The sequence below is a fragment of the Oreochromis aureus genome, linkage group 6, assembly GCF_013358895.1.
Source record: "Oreochromis aureus strain Israel breed Guangdong linkage group 6, ZZ_aureus, whole genome shotgun sequence".
NCBI classification, from domain to species: domain Eukaryota; kingdom Metazoa; phylum Chordata; class Actinopteri; order Cichliformes; family Cichlidae; genus Oreochromis; species Oreochromis aureus.
Window position 1 is genome coordinate 42,540,521 of NC_052947.1, and position 25,599 is coordinate 42,566,119.

The 25,599-nt window shown below is 49.6% G+C and overlaps 1 protein-coding gene across 4 annotated transcripts; it reads left to right on the forward strand.

Annotated features, from left to right (window-relative positions):
- Window positions 1-452: 452 nt before the first annotated feature.
- On the forward strand, window positions 453-24,402 carry LOC116317800 (CSC1-like protein 2). Of its 4 annotated transcripts, none has more exons than XM_031736676.2 (24): window positions 453-980; window positions 8,584-8,805; window positions 9,103-9,182; window positions 9,974-10,012; window positions 11,621-11,711; window positions 12,318-12,355; window positions 12,496-12,638; window positions 13,625-13,676; window positions 13,797-13,905; window positions 14,005-14,075; window positions 14,412-14,492; window positions 15,504-15,627; window positions 16,007-16,140; window positions 16,361-16,498; window positions 16,591-16,744; window positions 16,914-17,020; window positions 17,372-17,458; window positions 17,542-17,607; window positions 17,683-17,845; window positions 17,942-18,047; window positions 18,272-18,439; window positions 19,206-19,321; window positions 19,398-19,481; window positions 20,598-24,402. In XM_031736676.2, the coding sequence occupies exons 2-24, from the start codon at window positions 8,611-8,613 to the stop codon at window positions 20,790-20,792; spliced, it is 2,541 nt and encodes an 846-aa protein (XP_031592536.1). In that variant the 5' UTR covers window positions 453-980; window positions 8,584-8,610; the 3' UTR covers window positions 20,793-24,402. The 4 variants fall into 4 exon arrangements, with proteins under 4 accessions (XP_031592536.1, XP_039468914.1, XP_039468915.1 ...); XM_039612980.1 differs by lacking the exon at window positions 453-980 and adding an exon at window positions 6,039-8,433; XM_039612981.1 differs by lacking the exon at window positions 453-980 and adding an exon at window positions 6,039-8,433 and having other exon boundaries at window positions 20,601-24,402.
- The last annotated feature ends 1,197 nt before the right edge of the window (window positions 24,403-25,599 follow it).

The following is a 25,599-nucleotide window of genomic DNA, read 5'->3' on the forward strand; positions in this document are numbered from 1 at the left end:
GCAGCAAATCAGAAAGGAGGTGGAAGCGGGAAATCTTGAAAAATAAACTTGTAAATATCAGGAATATGTGAAGGTTCAAAGATTTGCAAAAAACCCCAAAACAAAACACTGTAATGTTCCTAGCATTTTTAGTTATTTCCTTAATTGCCCCTTGGGGATAAATATAGTCTTTCTGATTCTGATTTCCAGTGTTAGAAAATCAACACTGCTCAGTGTTAGTCATACAGACACTTTCTAGTGTCAGTTTAACACTGGAGATATTGGGGTGCATAAAGAGAAGGACGCAGGACTCTGTTATCTCTGCGTCCTACAGGATGCTTCTGCTGTCAAATGTGAAGATCTCCTAGAATTTACTGTTATTTAAAGCACGTTTAATCCTCAATGATTGATTGTTCGAATAGATAAACGTTTGATTTTATACATTTCATGTTTACTGATGGTGACAAATATGTCTGAGGTCTGCTGTGAGTCGGTGTTTCTCTTTCCTTCACACATCTGCTTGCACTGTCTCATAAATATAATATTTGCTGTGCTGAGGTTTTGTTTCTCGTCTTTATCTGTGAGTGAAACCAGAGAAAAGTCTGAAAAATAAAAGCAGCGAGCGCTCTTATTTTGAAGGTCGGGTGTTGTCGCCCTCTGTCGGCGCCGAGTGGAAGCGCCGGTCCCCCCTCCTCCTCCTCCCGTTTCTATTCCCGGACAAACCTCCTCCATTTTAGCACCAACAGCCGGCGGAGGAGCACCGGCTGTCAGCGGACCGTGAGGCCAACGGAGAGACGAGCTGCTGCGGTGGGACTGTGGCTGTGACCCGGCGAGAGGAGCCGCTCCTTCGGCTGCTTTGAGCTGTTTGCGGGATGAAAGCTCGGCGGAGGGCCGGAGCGGCGGATCTGTGAGGATTTAACGGCTGTGCTGCTTCCTGCGGAGAAATCTACCCTGAGAGGAGCGGAGAGGAGGAGCAGGAGGAGGAGGAGGCCGAGCTGCAGGTACCGGCTTTGTTCTAATCGGGTTTATTGATCATGAGGCGGCTTTGTTTGATGTGCTGGGCGGCTCGCGCAGGCCGCTGCTGCCCGGACAGCATCCATCCGGCTCGGTGTCTGGGGGTGGGGTGGGTGGTGCTGGTGGAGGAGGAGGAGGTGATTATATAACGTGTGCGCAGAGGACGCCGGGCTGTCCGCGCGTCGGTCCCGGTGGGGCTCTGGCGGAACTCCGAGCCTGGTTTCGGGCTTTGTACGGGTCCGGCCTCAGAGCCCCGCAGCTCTGAGGCCGGACAGCAGGTGCACCGGGCCCGCTGCTCCATCCGGGCCGCAAACCGGAGACAAACGAGGTCAGAGCGCCGCAGTCTGCCGGAGCAGCTGCTGCCAACGGCCCGATATCCACCAATCAATAAATGTGGTAATCGATCAGCCTCCGGACGATCGGGCAGGCCCGGCTCTTTGTGCTGACCGGGAGGACGAGGATGATGGGCTGCTCGATGAGGAAGCTGCGGGGGCATCTCTTCCAGAATTTTCTCCCATTTTATGAAAGCAGAGAGGAGCTTTAACACAACCTGCAGAGGTTTGATTAAGTGCTGAGAGCACCTCCTCCTCCTCCTCAGATTCAAACAAAAATAATAAAATCCCCAGTTTAGTCACTGAACCTTCAGACCTGAGTATTACTGCAGTATTGATGTGGTAATACTTTAGCGGAGCCTGCCTTCACTGTTGGCCGTGCAGATGTTCCAGGTGTTCTTCAGACTGTCAGGAAGAATAAATTCCTGTCTCTCTGTTTTTTCCGAGGAGATGGGGAGTTGGTGAGGTTTTAGGAAACATGCTGCTGAAACTACAAACGCTGCTCTGCCGTGTCTGCGGCGTGTTTGAGCAGCTCAGGAACAAACGGCGGTGAAACCAAAGTTCCAGCAACACGTGTCTTTGTGGTTCCTGCTGCAGAGGTGGTCCGCTCCTCCTTGTTTGCATCACTTATCCCTGCTGATCCAAAGTAAACACGATCATGGTGAAGGCAGCCACACGGCAGGAGCCCGCCCCGACGCCACCTGAGCGAGTCGAGGAGCTCAGACTGATGACGATGTGTCGGGTGACCTTTGATCTTGTCACACATTAAAGCTCCGGTGAGGTGTAGACAGGTGTTCTGGTTCTGGTTCGGACCTGAGGGTTCATCAAACTGGACCAGCCGGGTCTTGGTGAGCTGACTGTAGAGAACGTGGACTCCTCCACAGTCCTCCTGCTGAGGGACGGAGGTTAGGGGAGGAACAACGATGAGTCCGAAACTCAGAAACACTCAGATATGACGTTCAATCTGAGAACTGTTAACTTGAAAACCTCAAAAAGGCATTTTAATCACATCCTGCAGTAACGATGCTGTGTGTTACCAACATCACACGTTAGACTCTGATGACTGTTGAGTTATGAATGATGCACCCTAAAATAACAAAACAATAAATCATCCAGTTATTTCCTCCTGCTGGTCTGAAGGCAGGCGGCGGGAGCAGCAGCGCGAGCCCGGACCTCCCTCTCGCCTCCTCCAGCCCGGTCAGAACACCTCACCCAGGAGGCGACACAGCCTTAGCCGTCTCCTTCCGATGTGGACGAGCACGGCTCTACTCCAAGCACCTCCATAATGACTGAACTCCTCGGCCTATCACTAAGGCAGAGCCTGTCCTTCGTTCAAAGAAAGCTCATTTCCACCGCGTGTACCTGCGATCTCGTTCTAATCAGGACTAGATTACAGATTTATGGCGTTTCTCAACAATGATGCGCCATCTGGTGGCAGATGGCTGCGTAACTTCTAGGAGAATAATTTACCGTCATTGGGGATCGATTAAAATGTTACCGATGAGATTAAACGACCAGTGAGTCTGGTACCGAGTAGTGACAGCGACGAGTAGTCGAGTCCCTAATGGAGACGATGCTGCAGCGTTCAGACTCCACAAACTTTGATTCTTAACTGAAGAAGTCACTTAGATGAGTGACGAAACGTTTCTCCCACAAAACGCTACGTCCAGATGAACAGATTCAACTTTTGGAGATTTGATTCTTAACATACAACTGGAGGAGCCAGCCAGAGGAGGAGCAGGAGGTGGAGGCGAGAGGAAAAGCAGGAGGAGGCTAGAGGAGGAGCAGGAGGTGGAGGCTAGCGGAGGAGCAGGGTTATTTGTTAGAATGTGTTTGTTGCTCAGTTGCAGCTGTGAGGCATTCAGGCTTCCTCAGAAACTGTGTTTAATGTTTTGGCGTATGTGTGCAGAAAATGAAGGTCACACTTTACAGCAGTGCATTTCACAGGCTGTTAGCAGGTTACCGTGGAAACATCATCTGTCTGCCCTGCTGCATGCTTTATTTTTTCACCTGCTCTTATTTTGAAAGGTCAGGTAGAACAGGGGAGGACCACACAGGTGTCACGGGCTGCGAATAACGAGGATGGCTGTGCGCTCAGCTTGCAGCTGATTGGTTCTCAGGTCGGGTGCTCCGCTGGTGGCCGTTGATGTTGTTGACAGGTCCAATGGGCCTCGCTGTGATGTCACACACGGGTCCGAGGGCTCTGCGGCAGCCTGATACCTCCAGGTTCACCGTGTTCACTTTTATCATTTGCCCAGAAAAACATCTGCTTCCGGACGCTGTCACATGATCAGTGGGGCCGCTCGCGGTTTGTGTTTTGCTGTGTGGATGACCTCCTGACAGACGACACCAGTGAAGGATCTCTGAGAGTGCCACACACACTTCCTGTCAGCCTCTGAACCATAGGAGCTTAATCTGAACCGCACACGTGCTCAGCTGTTATCTGAGGGCCGCAGACGCCGGCGAGTTCTGATCTCGCGCTGATAGATGAGTCAGAGGCCGGTGAGGTGGGGGTCACAGGGCGTTCCTCTGAAGTCTCAGCTGCAGGAAGCTCTCAGTGACCTGCAGTTCCTCTGACGTCCAGCAGAGGCAGCAGTGAGTCACTCCTCATAGACTCCATGTTAAAATAAACATGTTTACATCCTGATACTCAAACTGTTTAAATGATGTTAAAGCTTGCTCTGTCAGGGGTGTGGCCTCTGACTGAGCTGTAGCTGCCAGGCTTCACTCCGGATGGTGTTTGTGCTGCTGGAGCATTTTAATGACATCATCTGACCAATAATATGGCTTCTATTTCATTCTGATTTTGATTGGATGGGGGGGGGGGTCATGGTGGCTGCCACAAGTCTACAAGCTAACAGGTGACATCACAGTTTTGTACAGTCTGTGGGATACCCACGGCCGTCTGTGAGCCTTGTACTTTCAGACCAGTCCGAGCGCAGGACCTAGCGTCGGTTTTACGGCCCGGCGGGATGGTCGGGTGGATGTTGTTGTTGTTGAGTTAGAGAGAAGCAGGATTATGCCTAAACACACTGTGGAATGAGAGGGAATAATTCATGAATCGTAAGCATCACATCAGGGAAAACGTGTCATTTCCTGCCTGTGGACAGTTTGAAGAAAGGACCTGGTCTGAAATCAGCTGACTGATATTTCCTGTCCAGTCCTGACTTCCTGTTTAAAGACAGAGGGCGTGACCCACTCGGACCTGTTACTGTGATCCAGGTAAAACCAGAGCTGCCCGCCAGTCTGAGGCGCCTTTGGAGAACCAGACCGTCGCGTGCTTCGGTAACATGCAGCAACGGCTCTGCAGCGCCTCACGGGAACATCTGCTCGCTGACGTCGTCACACACCTGTCTGCAGGTGAAAATTATACGGTCGCTGTTAAAAACTGCAGCGCTTCCTCGGAGGTCAGATTCTCTTTAGAATAGAATAGAAGTATCCTTTATTGTCCCTCAGTGGGAGCACAGTGACGGGCAGGTGGAGCGGGCAGGTGGAGCGGGTAGGTTCACACAGAAATGAAGAATAAACATGAGAGACTGTACGTATGGGAACACATTCTCACTCCCAAAGCGTAACATTTTACGCTAGGTGAGAAATCGTCAACATATTACGTTTTCGGCCACCCAACGCGTTCCTACGTGACGACATCGGAAAACTGCGGACATATGAGAACCGTTTGGACTCAATCTACACATCTTCGCTTTTTCCCTTAAAATCGCTTGGGAACACACTGTTTCACGTCATTAAAGTGCTGGTTAGGCTTAGGGATAAGGTTAGGTTTAGGGCTGCAATACAGGGCTGGAACCCTCCGCGTACCGTAACAACGTGGAAGGTCACCTTTCGCGTTCCTCAGGAACGCCGCGGGACGTGACAAAACGTCGGGATGTTACGCCTCGGGAGTGAGAACGGGCTGGGAACACGTGACGTGTACCTGTCCCAGAGTCGATCAGATCGCCTGAAGGTGGAGATGCTTTCTTTCTGTTCTCCATCACGGAGACGTCTGCAGGTACATGTCTGCTCCTGTGGCTCTATGAGGGGAAACGAGGGTGGACAGAATAACATGAAGAGGACCACTCTCTCAGAGAGTGTGTGTGTGTGTGTGTGTGTGTGTGTGTGTGTGTGTGTGGAGGTCAGTGTGTGTCTGCGCACCTCCAAACCTACCGCACATCCTTCATCATCGTCAGCCTGAGCTCATACCAGCGGACCCTCACAAAGGGATTCTGTGTCATTGAAGCTATGATGCATCCCATAATATTCACGCTCTCCTTGTTTTTGTAGCTCTGTAAAGAAGCATCAGAGCACGCCGGGTGAACCTGAGAGTGAAATGTGAGCGCGCGGACGCCGTCAGACTGAAAGTGTAAACAGGAGACAGAACGTGACGGCGTACCTGTGAGGATAGAAAACCAACATTTGTGTGTGTGTGTATCCACAGTCGACCACTAATGGAAGACCTGGGTGACCCCCCCCCCCCCGCGCACACACACACACACACACACACACAGAGCAGGAGGAGGACGGTGGGGGGACAGACCCACAGGAATGGCTGTAATCAGGTCTGATACAGGAGCTGTTTCACCCTGGCGGGTGGAGGCAGAGGCGGTGTTTTTGGGTGGATGTCTTCTGCACTGCAGCTCTGATGGAGGCTTCAGATGAGTCATGCTGCTGCTGCATCACCATGGCAACAGAGAGGAAGGAGGGAGGGAGGGGGGGGGGGGTTTCCGAGGGACGCTGCACCGGAGGAATTTTCCAGATCAGACCGTCACCGCACGCGCTCAGAGCAGTAGCAGAGCCAGCGCGTCCTGCAGGCTGCAGACGTCACTGCAGGTTCTGGATCTGATCCGAGCCGGCGCGGAGGGTCTCAGGAATGACTCGGAAACCCGTCCTGGAAGCAGAGTGTGCACTAAAAACACATTCGCAGCCAATCAAAGCTGGATGCAGTCATCACGTGAGCGTGATCAGCTGTTCTGCTCTGGCGTTTATTTTACCTGGTGTGTGGACGGTGCAGACATATCACTGCATGCTCAGCTCTTCGGACTGAAGCAGCGTGCGTTACTCAGGCTCAGCCTATCAGAGCGCAGCAGTGTGGAGAGGTTTACTGCCTTTAACGCGTTGATCTTTACGTCTACGCCTGTCTTTGGGGTTGTAAACGTCAGGTGCGGTGGACAGGAAGTTGGAAAGCTTTCCCAAGGATGCCGTGTGATTGGTTCAGTTTATTTCAGAACCTTCTGAATGAATTGTCATGAAAATGGCGAGGTGAAAATGAAGAGGTTAACTTTTGGGGCAGGGACTCGATTTTAAGTCTTTCTCCTGGAAAGCCGACCAGAGTTCCTCCTGTTATTCTTTTCTGAGCACTTCCTGTTTCATCCTGTTCGGGAGCATCAGGAGCTGCTGAGGGTGAAAAGCTGCTCTGATGGACTCGTCAGATCCTTTCACGTGTACGTGAAGCATGCACGTTCAGATTTTGGTTCAGTGGCACTAACGCTCTGTTTTTACTTTCCTTCACTTTGATCGGAGCGTGTCTGAGGTCGCCCGGTCAGACCAGGTTCCTCTGACCCAGGTCACCTGACAGGAAGAGCTTTTATTGTTGACACCCTGCCCTTGGGTCAGCCCCGGCCCGGGTCTGAGGATGAAACGAGTTTCAGTCGTGTCCGAGGACCTCGACACGTCTCTGCTGGAGCTCGCCGTTTGTAATGGGGCCTCTGATTGGATGTGACTCGTCCCGCCCCTCACAGCAGACCGTTTCCAGGTCAGCGGTGAAATCACGCTGGCCCACCTTCCTTCCCCAGCTCGGTGATGTAACTGTGACATCATCAGAGACAGTGGCCTCAGTGAGCCGTAAAATCTAGGCCAGGACTGCTGCAGTCGAGGTAACCATAGCAACGGGATCAGTAGGCTAAGCTGTGACGCTGCTGGGGCATGCTGGGAAATGTAGTGAGCTCTGCCAGGTTCTCTCGTCAGTGTGCTGAAGGTAATGATGAGTAAATATTATTGGACAGTAGGTGTGTGTGTGTGTGTGTGTGTGTGTGTGTGTGAGACACACACCTGCTGTCACCTGCACCTTCTTCTGGCTGAAATGTTGTTTTTCACGCCTGTCGCTGCTCCCAGTGTCTGAAATCTGCTCCAACAGCTGTAATTAAAAAATGGCCACAGGATGTGAAGGAGGACACCGAGCTGTGGACCATCACTTCCTCTGTTTGAAGCTTTAATGAGTTTAAACTGTGTGTGTGTGTGTGTGTGTTCAGCCCGTTGAACCACTGCTGCTGATCTCATCAGGACACGGTAACAGAGCAGATTTCCGATCTCGGGGCCGTCGCTGGCTCACTGAGATAAATGTGATCAGCAGAGACTCGTGTGAAACGTTTGTGCACGTGTGGAAACGAGGCAGCAGCCCGACGGATAAAACCTTAAAATCCTGTTAGCTGGTCCAGGATCAGTGCAGGTGAAGTGACAGGCCTGCAGTGGGGCGTGCTGCCCTCACTGAGGACGGAGGAGGACTCCATCATGAGGTCGGCCTGCAGAGAGCTCCACAGAGCTCCTGATACTTTAACCTTCTGTGGTCACGGTAACAACAGTAACAACCAAACTACTGTAAATAATACAAATAATACAACAGATGGCGCTCATTATAAATATCCTAGTACATCACACACATGAAATATCAAACTGAGGCTGTAGCCGCTGCACTGTGTGCTGTGCATCGGGTGGAGGCGTACAGGCAGGAATGGCTTCCTGTGTCGTTCAGAGGTGCATTATGGGTAATGTCAGTGACTGACCAGCATGTCACGGAGTGGGTGGGAGGTGTTGTCCACCATTGTGCTTATCTTGGACAACATCCGCCTCTCTGACACCACCCTAATGGAGTCCAGCTCCGCCCCCACAACATTACTGAGCTTGTGATCAGTTTGAGTCTTGCATAACGTGACAAAAGAGTCGACCACAGCCCGGTACTCGGACTCATCCAACCACCGCAGAGTCACCAGAAAACCTCTGAAGATGGAGGTCTGTGGTGTGGAGGGTGGAGAGGAAGGGGAGAGGGCGGTCCCCTGGTGGTGGCGTGAGGCGGTGTTCTGAAAGCTGAATGAATGAAATCCCACCGAGTTTACCAGAGGTCAGATTTGTTTACCGTGTGTTCATAACAGCCGTCAGATCTGACGATCCGTACTGAGCATGCTCAGATGCGGGTCAGCCGTCTCGTCTCAGTGGCTGCTCCTCCCTCATGGGAGCGACTGTTTCACATCTCTTCTCTTTTTTCTCTCAGGTTTTCTGCAAGGATGCGGCAGTGAGCATGCTCAGAGCCCTGATCGTTACCATGGCAATTACCGGTGGCCACGCGTGCAGCGGTCAAGAGAACTGCTCGGCCGACGTCGATGGCGAGTCCAAAGACTACTGTTACTCAGCCCGCATCCGCAGCACCGTGCTACAGGGGCTGCCCTTCGGCGGCGTGCCCACCGTGCTCGCCCTCGACTTCATGTGCTTCCTGGTGAGTTTCTGCCACAGACACGGAGGATAAACACGCCTCCCTTTTTGTCCTCGCATCACTGGCATTAGGCGTGAACATTCCCCCTCCCACACACGCTCACACGTGACACAGCACTGTCATCCGAAGCACACACACACACATCTGAGCCGTGTGTGTGTGAACAACATAGATCAGCTGGAGGGCTTCCTGACATGTTGGTGTCAGTGACCTTTGACCGCTAGAGCACGCTTAGAGCAGCATTCTGGATTTTTCCATTACATGTCTGATGTGAAATTTTTCCTTCCTCTTCCTCCTCAGGTGCTCCTCTTCGTCTTTTCCATTTTACGGAAGGTTGCGTGGGATTATGGCCGCCTGGCGCTGGTCACCGACGCTGACAGGTAAACAAAGGTTAATCAGTCTGTAAGCGTTCTTCATCACAGAGCTGGACCACAGCTTCACGGGCTTCATCCGCCACAGGGGGGCGCCGGAGACGTCCAGGAAGCTGAGTCTTTACTTGTGTGATAAATAAACATGTGCAGGCTAGCTGAGGTGAGACAGGAAGAACTGCAAGCTAAGAGATGGATCGTTCCTATGTGTGAACCAAAGACAGTTTAGAATCTGTCTGTTTTTAGGTTTTCCTGCATTGAAATCAGTGAGCTGTCATATTAACCTGAGCATCAATGAAGCTCTGCAGACAGGGGGCGCTCACACACAGTTTGGCTGCTTTAAAGCCACATTTTGAATATGAACAAGTAAAAACACGGTTCAAGTAACATGTCTACACCCAACAAACACCGACAGTATTAAAGATGGACGTAGCCGCCGAGATTTGACAGGTGAAGCCTCCTTAAATCTGCGTTCTCACTAATAACCAGCAGGTGGCGACGCTGGTTGTGGAAAAATGGTCTGATTATATAGAAGAAACTGAGCCTCCGACTCAGCGGGACTCTTCCCTGATTGGTTAACTGACTGCATAAGACACGATGCTTGTTGGTTAACAGCGTGTTTTAGTAGTAAGATTAAGGTGGCGTTAGCAGAAAGCTTCAGCCCAAGGCTTCGCAGTGACATCATGGCGGCTGCGTCCGTCTTTGAGCAGTGGTGGGCGTGATGCGCTCCTGCTGTGTGACCTGATCGGGGTTCCCTCTCACTGGCATCACCTCCTTGTTATTTTCTGTTTCCTCTCCCGAAGACTGAAGAAGCGTTTCAGCGACCTGGAGGAGCGGGAATAGTATGTTGTTGTTGCTTCCTCCATGTTTGGTTTGTCTGCTAACATCCTCCTCCTCCTCCTCTGGTTTGATTAACGGGCTCTCTGGTTGGTGCACTAACTCCTCTTTTCTGCATTTCAGTCTGTGCTTGTTTGGGTTTCTGTATGGAAGGTTATTAGTGCCAACAGACCGCACAGATCTAACCGCAGCGGCCTGCTCGCCTCATTTAAGCGTTTAATTATAAAAACACATAAAATTTGAACTGCTTGGCACTTGGTTAAACTGGAACACTTTAATCCTCCGTTGTGTTTGGGTTTGTTTGGCTCAAAGTGGGCTTCCTATTTAGGCAAAATAGTTCATTGCCACACGCCATATTATTAAAAACAGATGGATCAGATTTCTCCCACCGGGGGGGGGTTGGGCACATTGAGCCCTTTTCCTGTAAACTGTGTCAGTGAGGCACTAATCGCCCTCCGTAGCACATGAACACTGTGTTTTTACAGCACTGAAATGGCTAATTATGCTACCTGCTGTGATGCTAACACCACTCCACGTTTCTCTCCATGTTTGTGTTAAACTCAGCCGAAGGCGCGACAGAGATAACTATGAGCCGGTGAAAAGGTAACGGCCGCCCGCGTATGTGGACCCCTGTGACGTGCTAGCTAGATGACTCAGTAGCCCAATACGCCGTAGCCATGCCCACGCTCAGAGTCGGCAGCTAAAACGATAATAACTGAAGACATTTTAAGAGCAAACATAGTCGACGTTAAAGACATCAGCACTACAGAACAGCCAATCATTAATGGGGTCACTGGTTGCCCTGGTGATTCCCACCTTTGTGTAAACGTGGTGGTTCTGCGGTTCTGGACCCTGACTCTCTGAAGTTCTTGTGTACTGTGATGTCAGCTGTTCTCCATTTGGCTCTTAGTTTCCGTGTTGTTGTTGTGTTTGAGTCCGTTAGTTCCCTCAAATTCCTCCTGTTTTCCTTCTGTGTGTTTCCCCGTGTCAGGTTTTTGTGTCTGACGTTCCCGAGTTAGCTATTGTCGCTTACTTCCTGTTTTACTTTGTTAGTTGTCCCTGTTCTGTATTCAGGTTTACTTCCTGTCCTGAGTATAAATGACGCCGTCGTCCTCGGTGCGTTTCCTTCTGTCGGCTGGATTTATGTAAGTCCTTAACCTGCGAACTGTGACAGTAGAGGCAGAAACAAGTAGAAACTGTAAAAGATGTGAGGCAGCAGGTCCGGTGGATCAAGTCCCAACGTTCCTACGCGGTTTAAAGTTCCTGCTGTACCGACACCCACAGAGGTTTTGTTGGATAAACGTTACTCACATCTTTATTTGCGTTTCCAGCTGTGCCGATGGTTTGGCTCTAAACCATTTCTCCCAAATCCATCAATTTGAACCCAGTAAAGGGTCGCCGCAGTCGAAGCGCCACGGGTCGCCCATGTCGGCGCAGCTGGGTCGCCTTGTGTCGGCGCAGGCGTGCGGTCCAGGTTTGTGCTTGGTGAACCGTCGTCTGTGTTTAGTGTCTCGAAACTCATTTTCAAAGGAACTCTGGAGTCTTACCAGCTGTCACACGCAGAAGTCAAAGGTCAGAGGGCCCCATGCTAACCTTCCTGTTTGTGTCCACAGCGTTGCCTCGGCGATGCACTCGGAGACGCCCGACCGCTATGAACGCCTCACCTCGGTTTCCAGCTCTGTTGACTTCGACCAGAGAGACAACGTAAGAACACCTTCATCACTCCCTCCTCTTCCTCCTCCTCCACAGTTAGGTGTTAGCTGACAGAGGGTCAAAGTTCATCCAAACTGGGCAGAACTCACAAAACACACACATCATCATCATCATCCTCACCCCTGAGGTCATCATAGCGGTCACTACAGTGGACAGCTGTATTCGTGTCAGTGTTGAAGGTAGACTTGCACATAAACCACTACGTTGGACACTGATGTGTCTCTCCATACCTGCCACCTGCTGGTCGTTTAATGTTACTACAGATGTATGACACGTGTCAGTGTAATTATTGTTATTTAACCCTCTCATGCATGACTTATGACAACCTCAATCAGGATTTAATTCATGCATGACGGGGTTAAAGCAGGACACTCAGAGTACGTCTGTGATCTGTGCTCCTAATCCATCGGCCATTGTTCAGCTCGGCAGCTCTGGGTACTTTGAGCTGCGACCGCTAACGGTTAGCTGAGGCCCCGCCCACTGGCCTCAGCACCACACCTGCGGCTTGTGAGAATGAGGAATCCCAGGCACAGTCGGGGCTTTCACTGACCTTTCGCTTGCTGTAAAGCTGTCGTCTTCTTCCTGTTTGTGTTTCAGGGTTTCTGCTCGTGGCTGACGGCCATCTTCAGAATAAAGTGAGTACGAGGAAACGGCTTCTCGCTTTCACGGTCAGACCAAAAGCTCCACTGTCCCATCGTTACTGCAGACTGTGAACTCATCACAGATGATTTCCCAGTGTAAGAACAGACCATGACTCTTCCTGTTTCTGCTGCAGAGACGAGGAGATTCGTGAGAAGTGTGGCGAAGACGCCGTTCACTACCTGTCCTTCCAGCGTCACATCATCGGCCTTCTGGTCGTGGTCGGCGTCCTCTCGGTCGGCATCGTCCTGCCCGTGAACTTCTCTGGAGACCTTCTGGGTAAGAGCCGCTCGGTTTGAGGGTCTCAGGTCTTGATGTGTCACTCACCGCCTTCTCGCCTTCTGTCTGAATGTTTTAGTCCGAATTATCAGTAAAGATGCTTTCCTCAGCCGAGGAACACCTGGACCGCCCTCCAAAGAAGGTAAAGTGGGTGGGGTCAGAGGCGTAGGCACCCTGCACCCTGTAGACTGTGTCTGATGGTAGACGTGGACTCTGTCCCATCTGGTCTGTAGTACGAGTGCCATGTTAGAAACGTGCTGTGTTATTGTCATAGCGACAGGCGGTAGGTAAGGAGGTGACAGCGGCTATGATGACTTCCTGTGTTGACCCAGGGGGAGGGTGTCAACAATAAAAGCTCTCAGACGCACATGGAGGGCGTCCGCTCGGCCGAGCTCAGCGAAACCGCCTGCGAGGATTCAGAAACACCCGTGGACGAAGCTGTGAGCTTTAAAGAAGTCATACTGAGTCGGGCATATAAAACCATGAAATCAATAAACGCGTCGCTCAGTGACTCAGACGCTGTGTTATATTTCAGTCTTTGTAACACAACGACATTTAAACAAATAAAGCTCAACTCCAAGCTTTCCCACTATAAACACCGTGACTACTGGAAGTCCACCAGCACACATCTGGAGCTCACCACAGTAACTTTCCATTCAGAGCGCTGACCTAAATGTTCTGTAATCTGTTGTTAAACGGGTCGGATCCGGTTTGGCCTCAGCGGTCGTTCACCACTCCATGAAATATGCTGATATTTTTTAAGACTGAAACGATGTTAAAGAACGCAGACGACTCGCTCTGCTCCGGATCAGGAGTCCAGCTGATTTCCTCAAACGGTGTGGTGATACGATGGCTGATGTTAGGAAAAGCACTCGTGCACACTCGGGCTCGCGTGCATGTGAGCATCGATGACTCACGACTGCAAAACCATTCCACCTACACAACCGATAAAGTAACCCGATCACGTGACCTTTTCTTTCTTCCAGAAAACAACGCCTACAGCTTCGGACGCACGACGATAGCCAACCTGAAGTCTGGGTGAGATTTCATATCTTCTTCTTTGCTTTGTTAAGGCTCCGTTTCCTGCAGATGTTTCAGAATAAAACCTTGTGAACCTTCCTGTTGAGAGGTGTAATCTGGGGGTTTGCTGCGTTGCAGGACGAACCTGCTCTGGCTGCACACCACGTTTGCCTTCATGTATCTGCTGCTGACCGTCTACAGCATGAGGAGGCACACGTCTAAGATGCACTACAAGGAGGACGACCTGGTAGGAAGACCAAACCGTTCTCATTTCCGGTCCGTGAACTCTGAGGACGCGGCATTTGTGCGCTGAGCCGTGCGGTAATCCCAGTTTTGTGTCTTGCAGGTGAAACGCACTCTTTTCATCAACGGCATCTCCAAGTACGCCGAGGAGAGTCAGATAAAACAGCACTTTGAGTAAGTTCCACGCTCTCCTGTCAGTGACTGCACGGAGCTGTTCTCCTGTTCCAAGTTTCTGATGATGAGTAACCCCCGTGAGTCTGCTCTGAACTCTCAGCTTATCACAGTTTCATTCAGAGGGGATGTCCCTAATATGGTCATCTGGGGCATATGGCCAGTCAGATGAAAGGTAAAGGGGGCGGGTCTAAAGCAGCTTGTTTCGGACACTGCACGAGGCCCAGTGTCAGATAAAGAAGGATGATTATGAGCTGGGAGTCCTGCAGTGCTGCTGTGGGAGGGTGCAGGAATCGAACGCCTGTTCTGATGGTGGTGTGCCTCCTCTGTGTCCTGCAGGCAGGCGTATGAGAACTGCACGGTGCTCGAGGCTCGGATCTGCTATAACGTGGCCAAACTGATGGCTCTGAACGCTGAGAGGTGAGGCCCAGTGCATGCTGGGAGTAAAATCTCACACACCCACACAGTAATCATTCATCTGCATGAAAATGTGAGACACTGAATGCATCACGTTTATAAGTAGAAATGCATCAATCAGCTGGTTTTGACCCAAGCTCTTCACAAGCATTCTGTCTTTTCCACCTTGCAGTAATCTGAGTACAGATTGCTGCTGTCATGTTCAGCTACGCTTATTGGACCCAATAAACCTCCAAGAGTCAAATCATTTCAATTCAGTTTTATTTATAGAGCACCAAAGTGCTTTATATTGTAAGGTAGACCCTACAATAATACAATGAGCAAGCACTTTGGTGACAGTGGGAAGGAAAAACTCCCTTTCAACAGGAAGAAACCTCCGGCAGAACCAGGCTCAGGGAGGGGCGGGGCCATCTGCTGCGACCGGTTGGGGTGACAGAAGGAAGACAGGATGAAGACATGCTGTGGAAGAGAGACAGAGATTAGAAAAATAAAATACTATAAATAGGAGCTTTTTTCTTTGAAGTTTTCCAAGGAAATTTTTTGCTGCTCTTAACTGATTCAAGCAGACCTTTGACCTTTTGCACAACCAATCACAGGTGTTTACATGAAGACTGCGATCTGTAGTTCATTTTTGATCAGATCAGTTTGATCTGTGCTGCATCTTCACAGCCAATCAAAACCAAATTCCAGACTTCAGTTGAATCATTGCTGACAACTTTAACCCAGGTTTGTTTTTATTTACATTGCTCCTTATGTTAAATTCTAGTCCGCTGGTCAGGTAGCATGGCCTAAGCTACCTTCAGCTGCCCCGGCTACAGGGGCCTGGCTAACTATGGGTTTTTATGAGGGTGTGAAGCCGAGTCTCCAGTTCAGTGATCCTGGCCTCCAGAGCTGCAAACAGCCTACATTCATTCTAAATATCGTTATTGCTAAAGGAGGCCGAGGAGTAAACATCTGACACGAGCAGGAAAGTGCTCCACATCGTCACCTGATGACTCCGTTTGTGTTTTCCAGGAAGAAGACGGAGCGCAGCAAGAAGTTTTTTACCGACCTGATGGCTAAAGAACACATTCCCACCATGATCAACCCCAAGCCCTGTGGACACCTCTGCTGCTGCGCCATCGCTGGCTGTGAGGAGGTAAAAACAAAGACATCGCCCCCATGGCAGCATCGTGCGCGGTCACATCAGCAGCTGCTAACTTTAGGGCTGGGCTTTATACAGCGACGTTTCTGCACGTTCCCTTCAGTTCATCGACTGCGCAATGATTTTGTCCTTCATCGCATGTCTCTGTGTTATGTTGTGGTGTTTTCGTTGTTAAAATGCCGCCAATACAGAAAATGGCGAGCTGGTACTCAGAATGACGAGTCCAGGAGCAGCAAGCTGGACTTCAGGGTTACTTCACCTGCCCTGCAAGTCGTCACGACATCGCCAAGCTTTACCCACATAATTCAAATGCTAATGTGCTAATGTTAGCATGTTAGGTGGCGGTTTGTTGACAATTTTCTGTGGCCTGCAGGAGGAGGCGGTCAGCTACTACACCAAGAGGGAGGCCAAACTCAAGGAGGAGTACAGGAAGGAGAAGGAGAAGGTCCACACCAAGCCTCTGGGCATGGCCTTCGTCACCTTCCAGAATGAGGCCATGACCGCCATGTAAGCCATGCCCTTCACTTTGTCTTTATCTGTCTCAGACTTCTTTGCCCTATTTTTCTCCTCAAAAACTTTTGGTGATCGTTAAATATTTTATGGTTTTTATAGTTTTCTCTTACAAAATTTCCCGTCTGCCTCCACCTCACATTAGCCACACCCCTCACATTCGAATCCTTGTCATGTCTTTGACCCTAACCTCTGCTCACAACCCTTCTTATCTCAGTATTTTGAAGGACTTTAACGCCTGTCAGGTTCAGGGGTGTCGATGTCGTCAGGAGCCACGTTCCTCTCAGTTCAGCGAGGTTCTTCACGTTCATAACTGGAGTGTTTCGTATGCGCCTGACCCACAGAATGTCCGCTGGTATGTCCGCACGCTCCGCCCACCTAAAACCTTCTACAAATAAATGCGCCCTTTGAGATCAGCTGACCCTGTGTCCTGCTTCCTTCCTGTAGGGAACACCTTTCACTGGGCGGGATCTCCTGGTGGATCCGTTGCTTTGTCATCAACTGCATCCTCTTCATCCTGCTCTTCTTCCTCACCACGCCCGCAATCATCATTACCACCATGGACAAGTTCAACGTCACCAAGCCCGTCGAGTATCTGAATGTAAGAAGCGTGAAGCAGGTGTATAGTCCGGCTTCAAGCCGATTCCTTCAGCTCTGACTCTGTGCTCTCTGTCTGTTGGGTGCTTGGATCAATGCTTTGTTGGTGAACGGTTTGGGTTGGTTGGGTGGATGTTTGGTCGGATGAATGGCTTTGTTGTTTTCTTGAACAGAACCCCATCGTCACTCAGTTCTTCCCCACCCTGCTGCTCTGGGCTTTCTCTGCTCTGCTGCCAACCATCGTCTACTACTCTGCTTTCTTCGAGGCTCACTGGACCAGGTACAGCCGATTCCACTGCTCCTCTTCATCCCTTTGTTATTTTTGAGAGTAGCACACACTGTGAAACTAGAAATAAATACGTCGAAGGTCCCATTTAAAGTCATTTCCTGTAGAGTCCCAGTGGTGATTAAAGTCAAGTGACGCTTGTATCTGACCTCAGTGTTTGCCATGTTTTGTTTTTTATCCCCTGCGTTATTGGGCACGCTTCATCCCAGTTTCCCCCTTTTTTTTTTGTCCCCCTTTTACCCACGGTTTGCTCCCCTTTTACCCACGGTTTGTCCCTGCTTACCCACGGTTTGCTCCTGGTTCCGTCCATCTCACCGTTTCTGTTTCACCTGTCGGTGTGTGCAGGTCTGGAGAAAACAGGACAACCATGCATAAGTGTTACACCTTCCTGATCTTCATGGTTCTGTTGCTGCCATCTCTCGGTCTCAGCAGGTAACAGATCTTGTGGCTGTAAAGAGTGTGAAACCTGACTGACCTTTGACCTCTACTAAAGCGTTTCTGTCTGTGGTTTTCAGTCTGGATGTTTTCTTCCGCTGGCTCTTTGACAGGAAGTTCCTGGCTGATGCTAAAGTCCGATTTGAGTGAGTTATGTTTTGTTTTACGCTCTACAGTTTGACGGTTGTTACCGCTCACTGAAAACCACTGTGTTTCCGCAGGTGTGTCTTTCTGCCAGATAACGGCGCCTTCTTCGTCAACTACGTTATCGCCTCCGCATTCATCGGAAATGCCATGGACCTGCTGAGGATCCCCGGCCTGCTCATGTACATGATCCGGCTTTGCCTGGCTCGCTCTGCTGCCGACCGCCGCAACGTCAAGAGGGTGAGGACGCACTCACTGAGAAGTGTACGGTGGTTTCAGCTTTTCAGCCCACAGGGGGCGCTGCTCTGACTGTAACCCTGTCTGTCGTCCCTATAGCATCAGGCCTACGAGTTTCAGTTCGGAGCAGCGTACGCCTGGATGATGAACGTCTTCACAGTGGTGATGGCCTACAGCATCACCTGCCCCATCATCGTGCCCTTCGGTCAGTCCAGCACTGCAGTAACTGTTAGTCAGTACATGTTTAGAGTACCAGTGCAGGTGTTGAAGTAGTAGTAGTACTAGCATCCAGGTAAAGTCATACAAGTCAGTGTAAAGTGTGACGGTGGCTGAGAATAGTCTAATTCCTGTTCCCGTAAAGTCTCAAGTCAGAATAAAAGCAGGTCCAGCATGACATCAGGGGTATTCAGCTCACCTGTTCACCCGCAGGTCTGATGTACATGCTGCTGAAACACCTGGTGGACCGATACAACATGTACTACGCTTACCTGCCCTCCAAACTGGACAAGAAGATCCACTCTGGAGCCGTCACCCAAGTGGTGGCAGCACCCATCCTCTGCCTTTTCTGGCTGCTGTTCTTCTCCACTGTACGCACAGGTAAGCCCCACCCACCACAGCTGTGTCAGACCTTCCTAGCCGCTCCGCCTAGGACGGCCGCTTAGACCGTTTGATGAGTCCAGTAAAATAATGCGAGTGGTCCAGGTAGCTGTTCTGCAGAGACGCCCTTCATGACTGCAGGATGTTTCTGAAAGAAGCTGCAGAGCTCAGTAGCATCCCTGAGTGTCTGGGACACTACGAGTCTGAATCCATGAATTTCTCTTTTATCTAGTTAATTGTAGTTTTCATTATTAGTAGATCAATGAGAAGTTTGAACGGTTCTGGTCCTTTGTCACTGATAACCAGTGCTGAAACTGAAAGGCAGTTTCTGACATGTTGCTTTGGGGGGGGGGGGCGGGGTTTCAATGTTTTTATCGTTTTGGGGCAGTCTGACAGTCCTGCCAGTGGGTACTGGGTATTATCACCCTAATAACAAGATGTCGTCTCCATGGATGGCGTTCGACAGCATCGCCGAGTAAATGTGGTTAAACATACTTGTCCACACATCTGATTGCCCGGTGTTTTCAGAGGACATTTGTGGGGTGAGGAATGTCGTGGTTCAACCTCACTCTCACCTGGTCGGATACAAACAGGCGATAAATCCGGGGTAACGTGAGGCAGTTTTCTGAGATGACTCCTTTAGTGAAGTTAACCACACCCCCTCCCTGTTTTAAATCCAGTAGAACTAAAAAAAAAACAATGTTTTAGTATTCGCGACAGGAAGTTGTTGAATGCTGACCACAGCTAACTGCTAGTGTGCTCCCAGGCTTCGACACACCGACTTCCATGTTCACGCTGGTGGTGCTGATCGTCACCATTGTGGTCTGTCTGTCTCACGTCTGCTTCGGACACTTCAAGTACCTCAGCGCTCACAACTACAAGGTACGACAGCAGTCCGATGAAGGTTGGTGTGCAGTGTGTGAACGCCAGCGTCTCATTCCGAGCATCTCTGTTTCAGATCGACACAAAGGAGAACGACGTGGACGCTGTCGAGAACGGACGTCCAGCTCGTCCCTCGTCCTCACCCACCACCAAATCTCAGGTGATGCATGTTCTCTTTATTGAGATCGCAACAAGCCACTCCCCCAGGTTTTCATCAAATGACTCTCAGTACTGCCGGAGATCAGGGCCGCCGAGGCCGTCGGTTAGTCTGCCTAAGACACACTCACAGCTGTTTGCAGGCCCAGAAAGGCAGGCAGAATCACCAAAGCAAACCAAGACTGAGACAAACTAGGAGATGGTGTGAGATTTTATCAGAATGCCTTTCCTGGTCTAATTTTGGATGATCCTCCCGTACAGCTCATAAAACACTGAAAGGTTCAAAAAGCACCAAGCTCAAATTCAAAGATCTGTTCTTACCTTATTTAACTCGTCTCTCAATCATTGCACTGAAGGGAGAACACATTTGTAGTTCTTGATTTTATCCAGAAGCTAATAAAACATTCTCTATAGTTCTCTAGAAAACCTTGGACCTAAGTTACCGATGGTCCCCTACTTGTTTAGGGGGTTAGGCGTGTTTTGGGGTTTAAAAGCCACAGAGACGCGGTGTTTAGAAAAAAATGCATCTCAAATGTTCCGATACTCCTGACACATATGGGATCACTACAGGTTTTCGCCTGGGCAGCGGTTGTCCTTCTCTCCTGGATCGGCTGGAGCTTTCTTTAGGTGCCTTCCCAGCTTTGACAAAAGTCCAGCTGGGATAACCACATTTACTCAGGGCCTTCTTGATGTGCTGTTCTTCTGCCTCCCTGGCCGCTGTGTCAGTGGGGATGGTGTTCGCTCTGTATTGTAGCGTCCTGATGACACCCAGTTTGTGCTCCAGTGGATGATGAGAGTCAAACCTTAAATACTTATGTGTAGGTTTACGGTACATGTCAGCTTTTAGATGTCCCCCATTACTGATGGAAATCTCACAGTACCATGAATGGTACTCATGGTAAATGATCAGTGGTCTTTGATCAATTTTATTGATCAGTGGTTGTTGAGAATCAAAAATCAATCAGAATCAACTTTTGGAGATTTACCTACCTGGTTGATTGAGCATGCATCAAGAAGATAGCAAACAACATGTTTTTATTGAAATGCGATCAAGTCACAGTTCTCTTTGTGGTCGTGTCTCTTTCTGGTGGTGGTTGACCTGTTTTTATGTTCCTTCCAGCAGCAGCAGCAGCAGCAGATGTACATCGCCCAGGTCCTCCAGGACCCCAACTCGGACGAGCCTGGCGGAGGTAGCAGCGAGGAGGACCGAGGGTCATCGCAGGATGAGGAGATGCTGAATGGAGGGAACAGCATCAATGAGGCGGATTTCCAGTCGGGGGAGGACAGTCTGATCGCCAACGAAGTGCACCAGTAGCTGGGGGTGGTGCTAGAGGGAGGGGGTGGAGCTAGTAGAGGGTCATACCCACACAACAGTTACAGATAAAGCTGACTGGAAAATCACTACACCCATAAACACTTGTACAGTAGATTCACGGTTAGCTCCACCCCCTCTGAGCCTGAAGACTTGACCCTGACCTTTGATGCCGGCGCCGGGTCGCCAACATCCAGTCCTGCACGCCTGTGGATCCTTAACGGACGTTAGATTGTGTCCACAGGAAATCACTGTATATAACCACAAAGCCAAAAGTTCTTTTTCTTGGGTTGGGTGGGTGGGTTTTAAAAACGTGTGCCTGGGCTGGATTCTTTGTTCGCACTCGTGTCTTGACTTCTGATCCCACTACGGGTCACCTGAACCTGACCCCTCCAGGGGTCTGAGCTGATGCTGACGCTGTCTTTTTTCTCGGCATAGTCATCACCGTACTCCAGAATCAGAGCGTTAAACAACTCGCCAAACGCCAGTTCTCATAGTGTTAGAAACCTCGCTTACGCAGACGCATCGTCATCCCTCTTCCCTGCTGGTCCATCCTCGCCTCCGTTCTGTGTCTCTGAATGCCAGTACGTTCAGTGAATCACCTTGGAGTGTGGGGCTTTTGTTTTTGAAGTTTTTGGTTTGTTTTGTACCTGCGTGCTGTTAGGAGTGCAGTCTGGATTAAACCGTCACACCTTTGGACGATGTCATTCATCGCTGGATTGTGCTGGCGAGCAACACGTTAAACTTCCTCTCGCCTGCTGGCTTCAGCTGGACTGCTCCTCGCCATCGGACTACAACACTCCACGCGACAATGCTTTCTTTTCTGGTTTGAGTTCACCTGAACTACCTTACATCATGAATACCTGACAAAGGGAACAGGGATGTTTGTGTATGTGTAGGTTTAGCAATCTGAATTCTTTTCAAAGGTGGGATGTATTTTGTGATGACTTTCAGCAGCAGGTAGTTCGATTTTGGGTAGATGAAGAAGAGCAGCGCTTTTCGTCGGGATGTTTTTACCTGAACGCCTGAAGTTGGAGGTACTGAAGGTGTGTGCTGTCCGTCTGTCTGTGTTAGCTCCTTATAAACCGGCTACATCACAAAGGGTTCACCAGGTGTTGATGAAAATGCCATCCATCTACTGTAGAATCAGTTCGACATTTTTTTCTTTCACTTTCGTACAAAAGTTTAGAAATATATAATCATGCCGTCTCGGTCTCTACACGCCATCAATAAAGTTTTATATAGAGTCCGACTGGTGCGAAGCGATGGTTTCATCTCTGCCGCGGTACGAGGAGCTCCTTCCATCCAATAATGAGCCACAGCTTCCTAGATGTGCCACTGGTCCGTCAAAACAAATAATCACCATTTATTTCATGCTAATGATCATATTATAATGACTGTTTTTAGCTAATTAGCTGGGTTTATCTGACTGAAGCTAACCCTCGGCTAGCTAGAGCAAGCGACTAATAATCAGGATGTTTCAGTCCATGAAAAAAAGATACTGACCCTTTGTCCTGTTAGCACGTGTCTTTAACGCTAATAGCTTAGTTTGTCGTCCCAATAGTGCAGTGTTAGGCTAGCTCTGGCTCCAGTTAATAAAACTCACCTGATTAGCTCATTAGCAGGGATAAAGCTGTGTAGAGTTGAACTTACTCCTAGCTTCTCGTTCACACCAACAGCTGGTTTACAACCAGGACAGAACTGCTGAGTCATTGTTAGCTTCAAGCACACAACTCAGACACATAGGAATGACACACTGTTAATTGTTAGCACGCAGGCTAAAACAGCACTAGCCTGCTAGCCCGGCATTCGCATTCTGTTAAATGAAGACTAAATGGTCTGAAACCGCACAACAATGAAGAGGTGATGGTTTAGTTAAGCTAGCACTTTCCCCTGCTTTGCATGTGATGCTAGCAGGGCCACGCCACAGGAACGCAGCGGTGAAACCAGTGGTCGGGTTTAACCAGTCAATTTACACCACCTGAGTGCGTCTTCAGCTGTAGCTCATTGTTTTGGGACAGATTCTTAAGGTGTGTGATGATACTTGCTAGCTGCAGACAGAAGCTCATGTTAACTGACGTTAACTCACATTAGAAGGTGACGATATCTCCCAGTCTGTGGACTTCCTGTTCCACGGGGGGGGGGGGGCTCTTGAGTTCATCCAGAATGAATAGAGCTGCAGAACAGGCAGTAGAAGGGTGGGTGGTGCTTCTGTGATGTCACCCGCTGGTTTTTGAAGCCTTGCTTTGAGTTGAATATTTTCACCAATGAGAAGGGACGGGTCTGACGGTGAAACCGCATACTCATTAGCTAACGATTTGTGAGTTCAGCCACTTGGCCATAGAGTTCTACAGAACTGGAAGTGTTTTTGCAGCTGTCGGCCCCTGGTGCCCTTCAGACAGAGTCCAGGTTATTAGCTGCTACATGGTCCATACTGTGTGGTCATGGCACCACAAGCCACTTTACAGCATGCTTGCTGCTCGAGTTATCATTTGTTATCATATCGTTGGGGGAGCACTTCTTGTCCTAAACCCTTAAACATCCAATCAGCACGCTTGTGTTAACGCGAAGGACGGAGGAGAGGTTTTATTTCAGTGTTTTTGTGTGGAAGCAGCTCTTTCACTGAGGATGAGCTCAGGATGCCCCCTGTGTGACCTGCGGTCAGACCGGGAGGTGAGCAGGCTCGTAGCTCGCGCTCGACGTGGTCGTGGCGCCGATCTGCCTCCTGGTGGACGGATGTAGAAAACATCATGTTGCAACTGACTTGGGGGGTGGTGACATCATCACAAAGACAGGTGAAGGGGTGTGGCTTCTGCAGAGTGACATAAGTGCTTAGCGACAGAATGGGGAGGAGCTAGTCTCAGGTGTGTTTTGTTTTGTTCCTTTTTTTTCTAAAACAATGTTTACATCAGAGTTTGTTTGCTAGGTGTGTGTGTGTGTGTGTGTGTGTGTGTGTGTGTGTGCGCGCGGGCGGGCGTGCATGCGTGCATGGACACGGAGCTGGACTATGAAAGCTGCAGCCGCCGGCTCGCTGGCGTCAGTGGGCGGCTGCATGCTGGAGCTCTGCAGCGTTCCTGTCCGGGTGTTTGATGTTCCCCGCCGCTCCGCCCATGATTGTACGCAGATGAACCTGAAGGTGGAGGCGAGCCTGATCCTCAAGGTTCAGCTCGGCAGCTCGCAGGAAGTGACCTGCTTCCTGTTCCTGTCTGTGTAAGGGCGCCGGCATAGAATCATTTTCAGAAAGGAGAGGCCGTTTGACCTGAGCCGCACAGACCCGGCAGAACTAAACGCGAGCTCGGTGGCTTCGGGACTGTTTGTGTGGAAAAACGGGACTCAAAGGTTTCTGAAAGCGAGCCGCTGCTTCGTGCTGTTTGTTTGTTTCTTTTTAAAAAATAAAATTCCTGAAATGTGAAGAAGAAAAATGTGAAGTGAGGCATGAAGCGAGCGACAAACTGTGTAAAAACAAGTGTAAATAGCCATCGAACTGCAGTCTGTCGTCCACGTCCTGCTTTAATTTATTGCTGTGACTCTTATTTATTTGGACTTTGGTTTGTGTACAGTGACACCTTCGTCTTACTTATGTTCCTGATCAATAAAACTGATTTCATCCGTGCTCTCGTGCTCTCTGTTTGTCACACCTGAACATGGATCCGCCCTGAAACACTTGAGGCAGGAGAGGCGAGCACATGGCAGGTATGGAGCGTGCGTGCCTGTTAAACACGTTTAGGAAACTCAGTCAGTTACCATGGTAACAGACCGTGGACCTTAGCTGTATTCTCTAGCCGAGTGAAGTTGGCCCCCCCACCTTCTTCAAATCCAACAAAAGTGGTACCAAACGTTTGTGCTACGTTTGTGCTGCAAAAATTTTCGTTTGTGCTGCTATCATTTTAAAGATATTAATAAAAATTTCTACAGGTCATCAGAGGTCAACCAGCCCCCCCACATTAATTAAATCAAACAAAATTGGTGTCAATCAGTTGTGCTATGTTTGTGCTGCTAAAATTGTTGTTTGTGCTGCTTCTGTTTTAAAGATATTAATGAAAATGTAAAGGTCAAAAGGTCAACCAGCCCCCCCACATTACCCAAATCAAACAAAATTGATGTTAAACGTTTGTGCTGCTATCATTTTAAAAATTTTAATAAATAACATCTTGATGCGTGCTTAATCATCCAGGTAAGTAAATCCCAAAAGGTTGATTCTGTTCATCTGGACATTTTCAGTTGGAGAAACGTTTCGTCACTCATCCAAGTGACTTCTTCAGTCTCAGCTGACTGCAGGTTTCCCAGATCTTATAAACACATGTGAGTGAAGTTGGCCCCCCTACCTTCTTCAAATCGAACAAAATTGATGTCAAACATTTGTCCTGCAAATTATTTTGTTTGTGCAGGTTATGTTTCCCTAATTTTATAAACAGTACATGTACAGTGAGAGAGATGTTACATCTGTCTTCACTTGCATCCCAGTCATAGAAGCATTGGAGGTAGTTCATAAGAGATTACAGGATCACCCCAACCTCAGCAACAGGACCGCTCTCAGCACTGATCAGTTGTGTTTGCTTTTGGAACTGTGTCTTAATTCCACCTATTCTGCACAAGGGTCAGTACTACAGGCAGAAACCTAGGTGTGCCATGGGTTCCCACAGGCCCCTGGTCAAAGTCACCAAACCAGTTCGTAAGCAGGTACAGGTGTGGCCAGAAGGGTCCTCAGAGGCACTGCAAGACTGCTTTTCCACCACAGGCTGCCATACATGACAACACCACAGACTTTCAGGAATATACAGAAACTGTCATTGCCTACATCCCAAAATGC

Bases quoted from the DNA above. Each gene is read 5' to 3' on its own strand.
- LOC116317800 (XM_039612980.1), top strand. From the start codon at position 8,404: ATGAATGAAATCCCACCGAGTTTACCAGAG. The intron at 8,806-9,102 runs GTGAGTTTCTGC...CTTCCTCCTCAG, and splicing joins TCGACTTCATGTGCTTCCTG to GTGCTCCTCTTCGTCTTTTC. The intron at 18,048-18,271 runs GTCAGTCCAGCA...GTTCACCCGCAG, and splicing joins CCCCATCATCGTGCCCTTCG to GTCTGATGTACATGCTGCTG.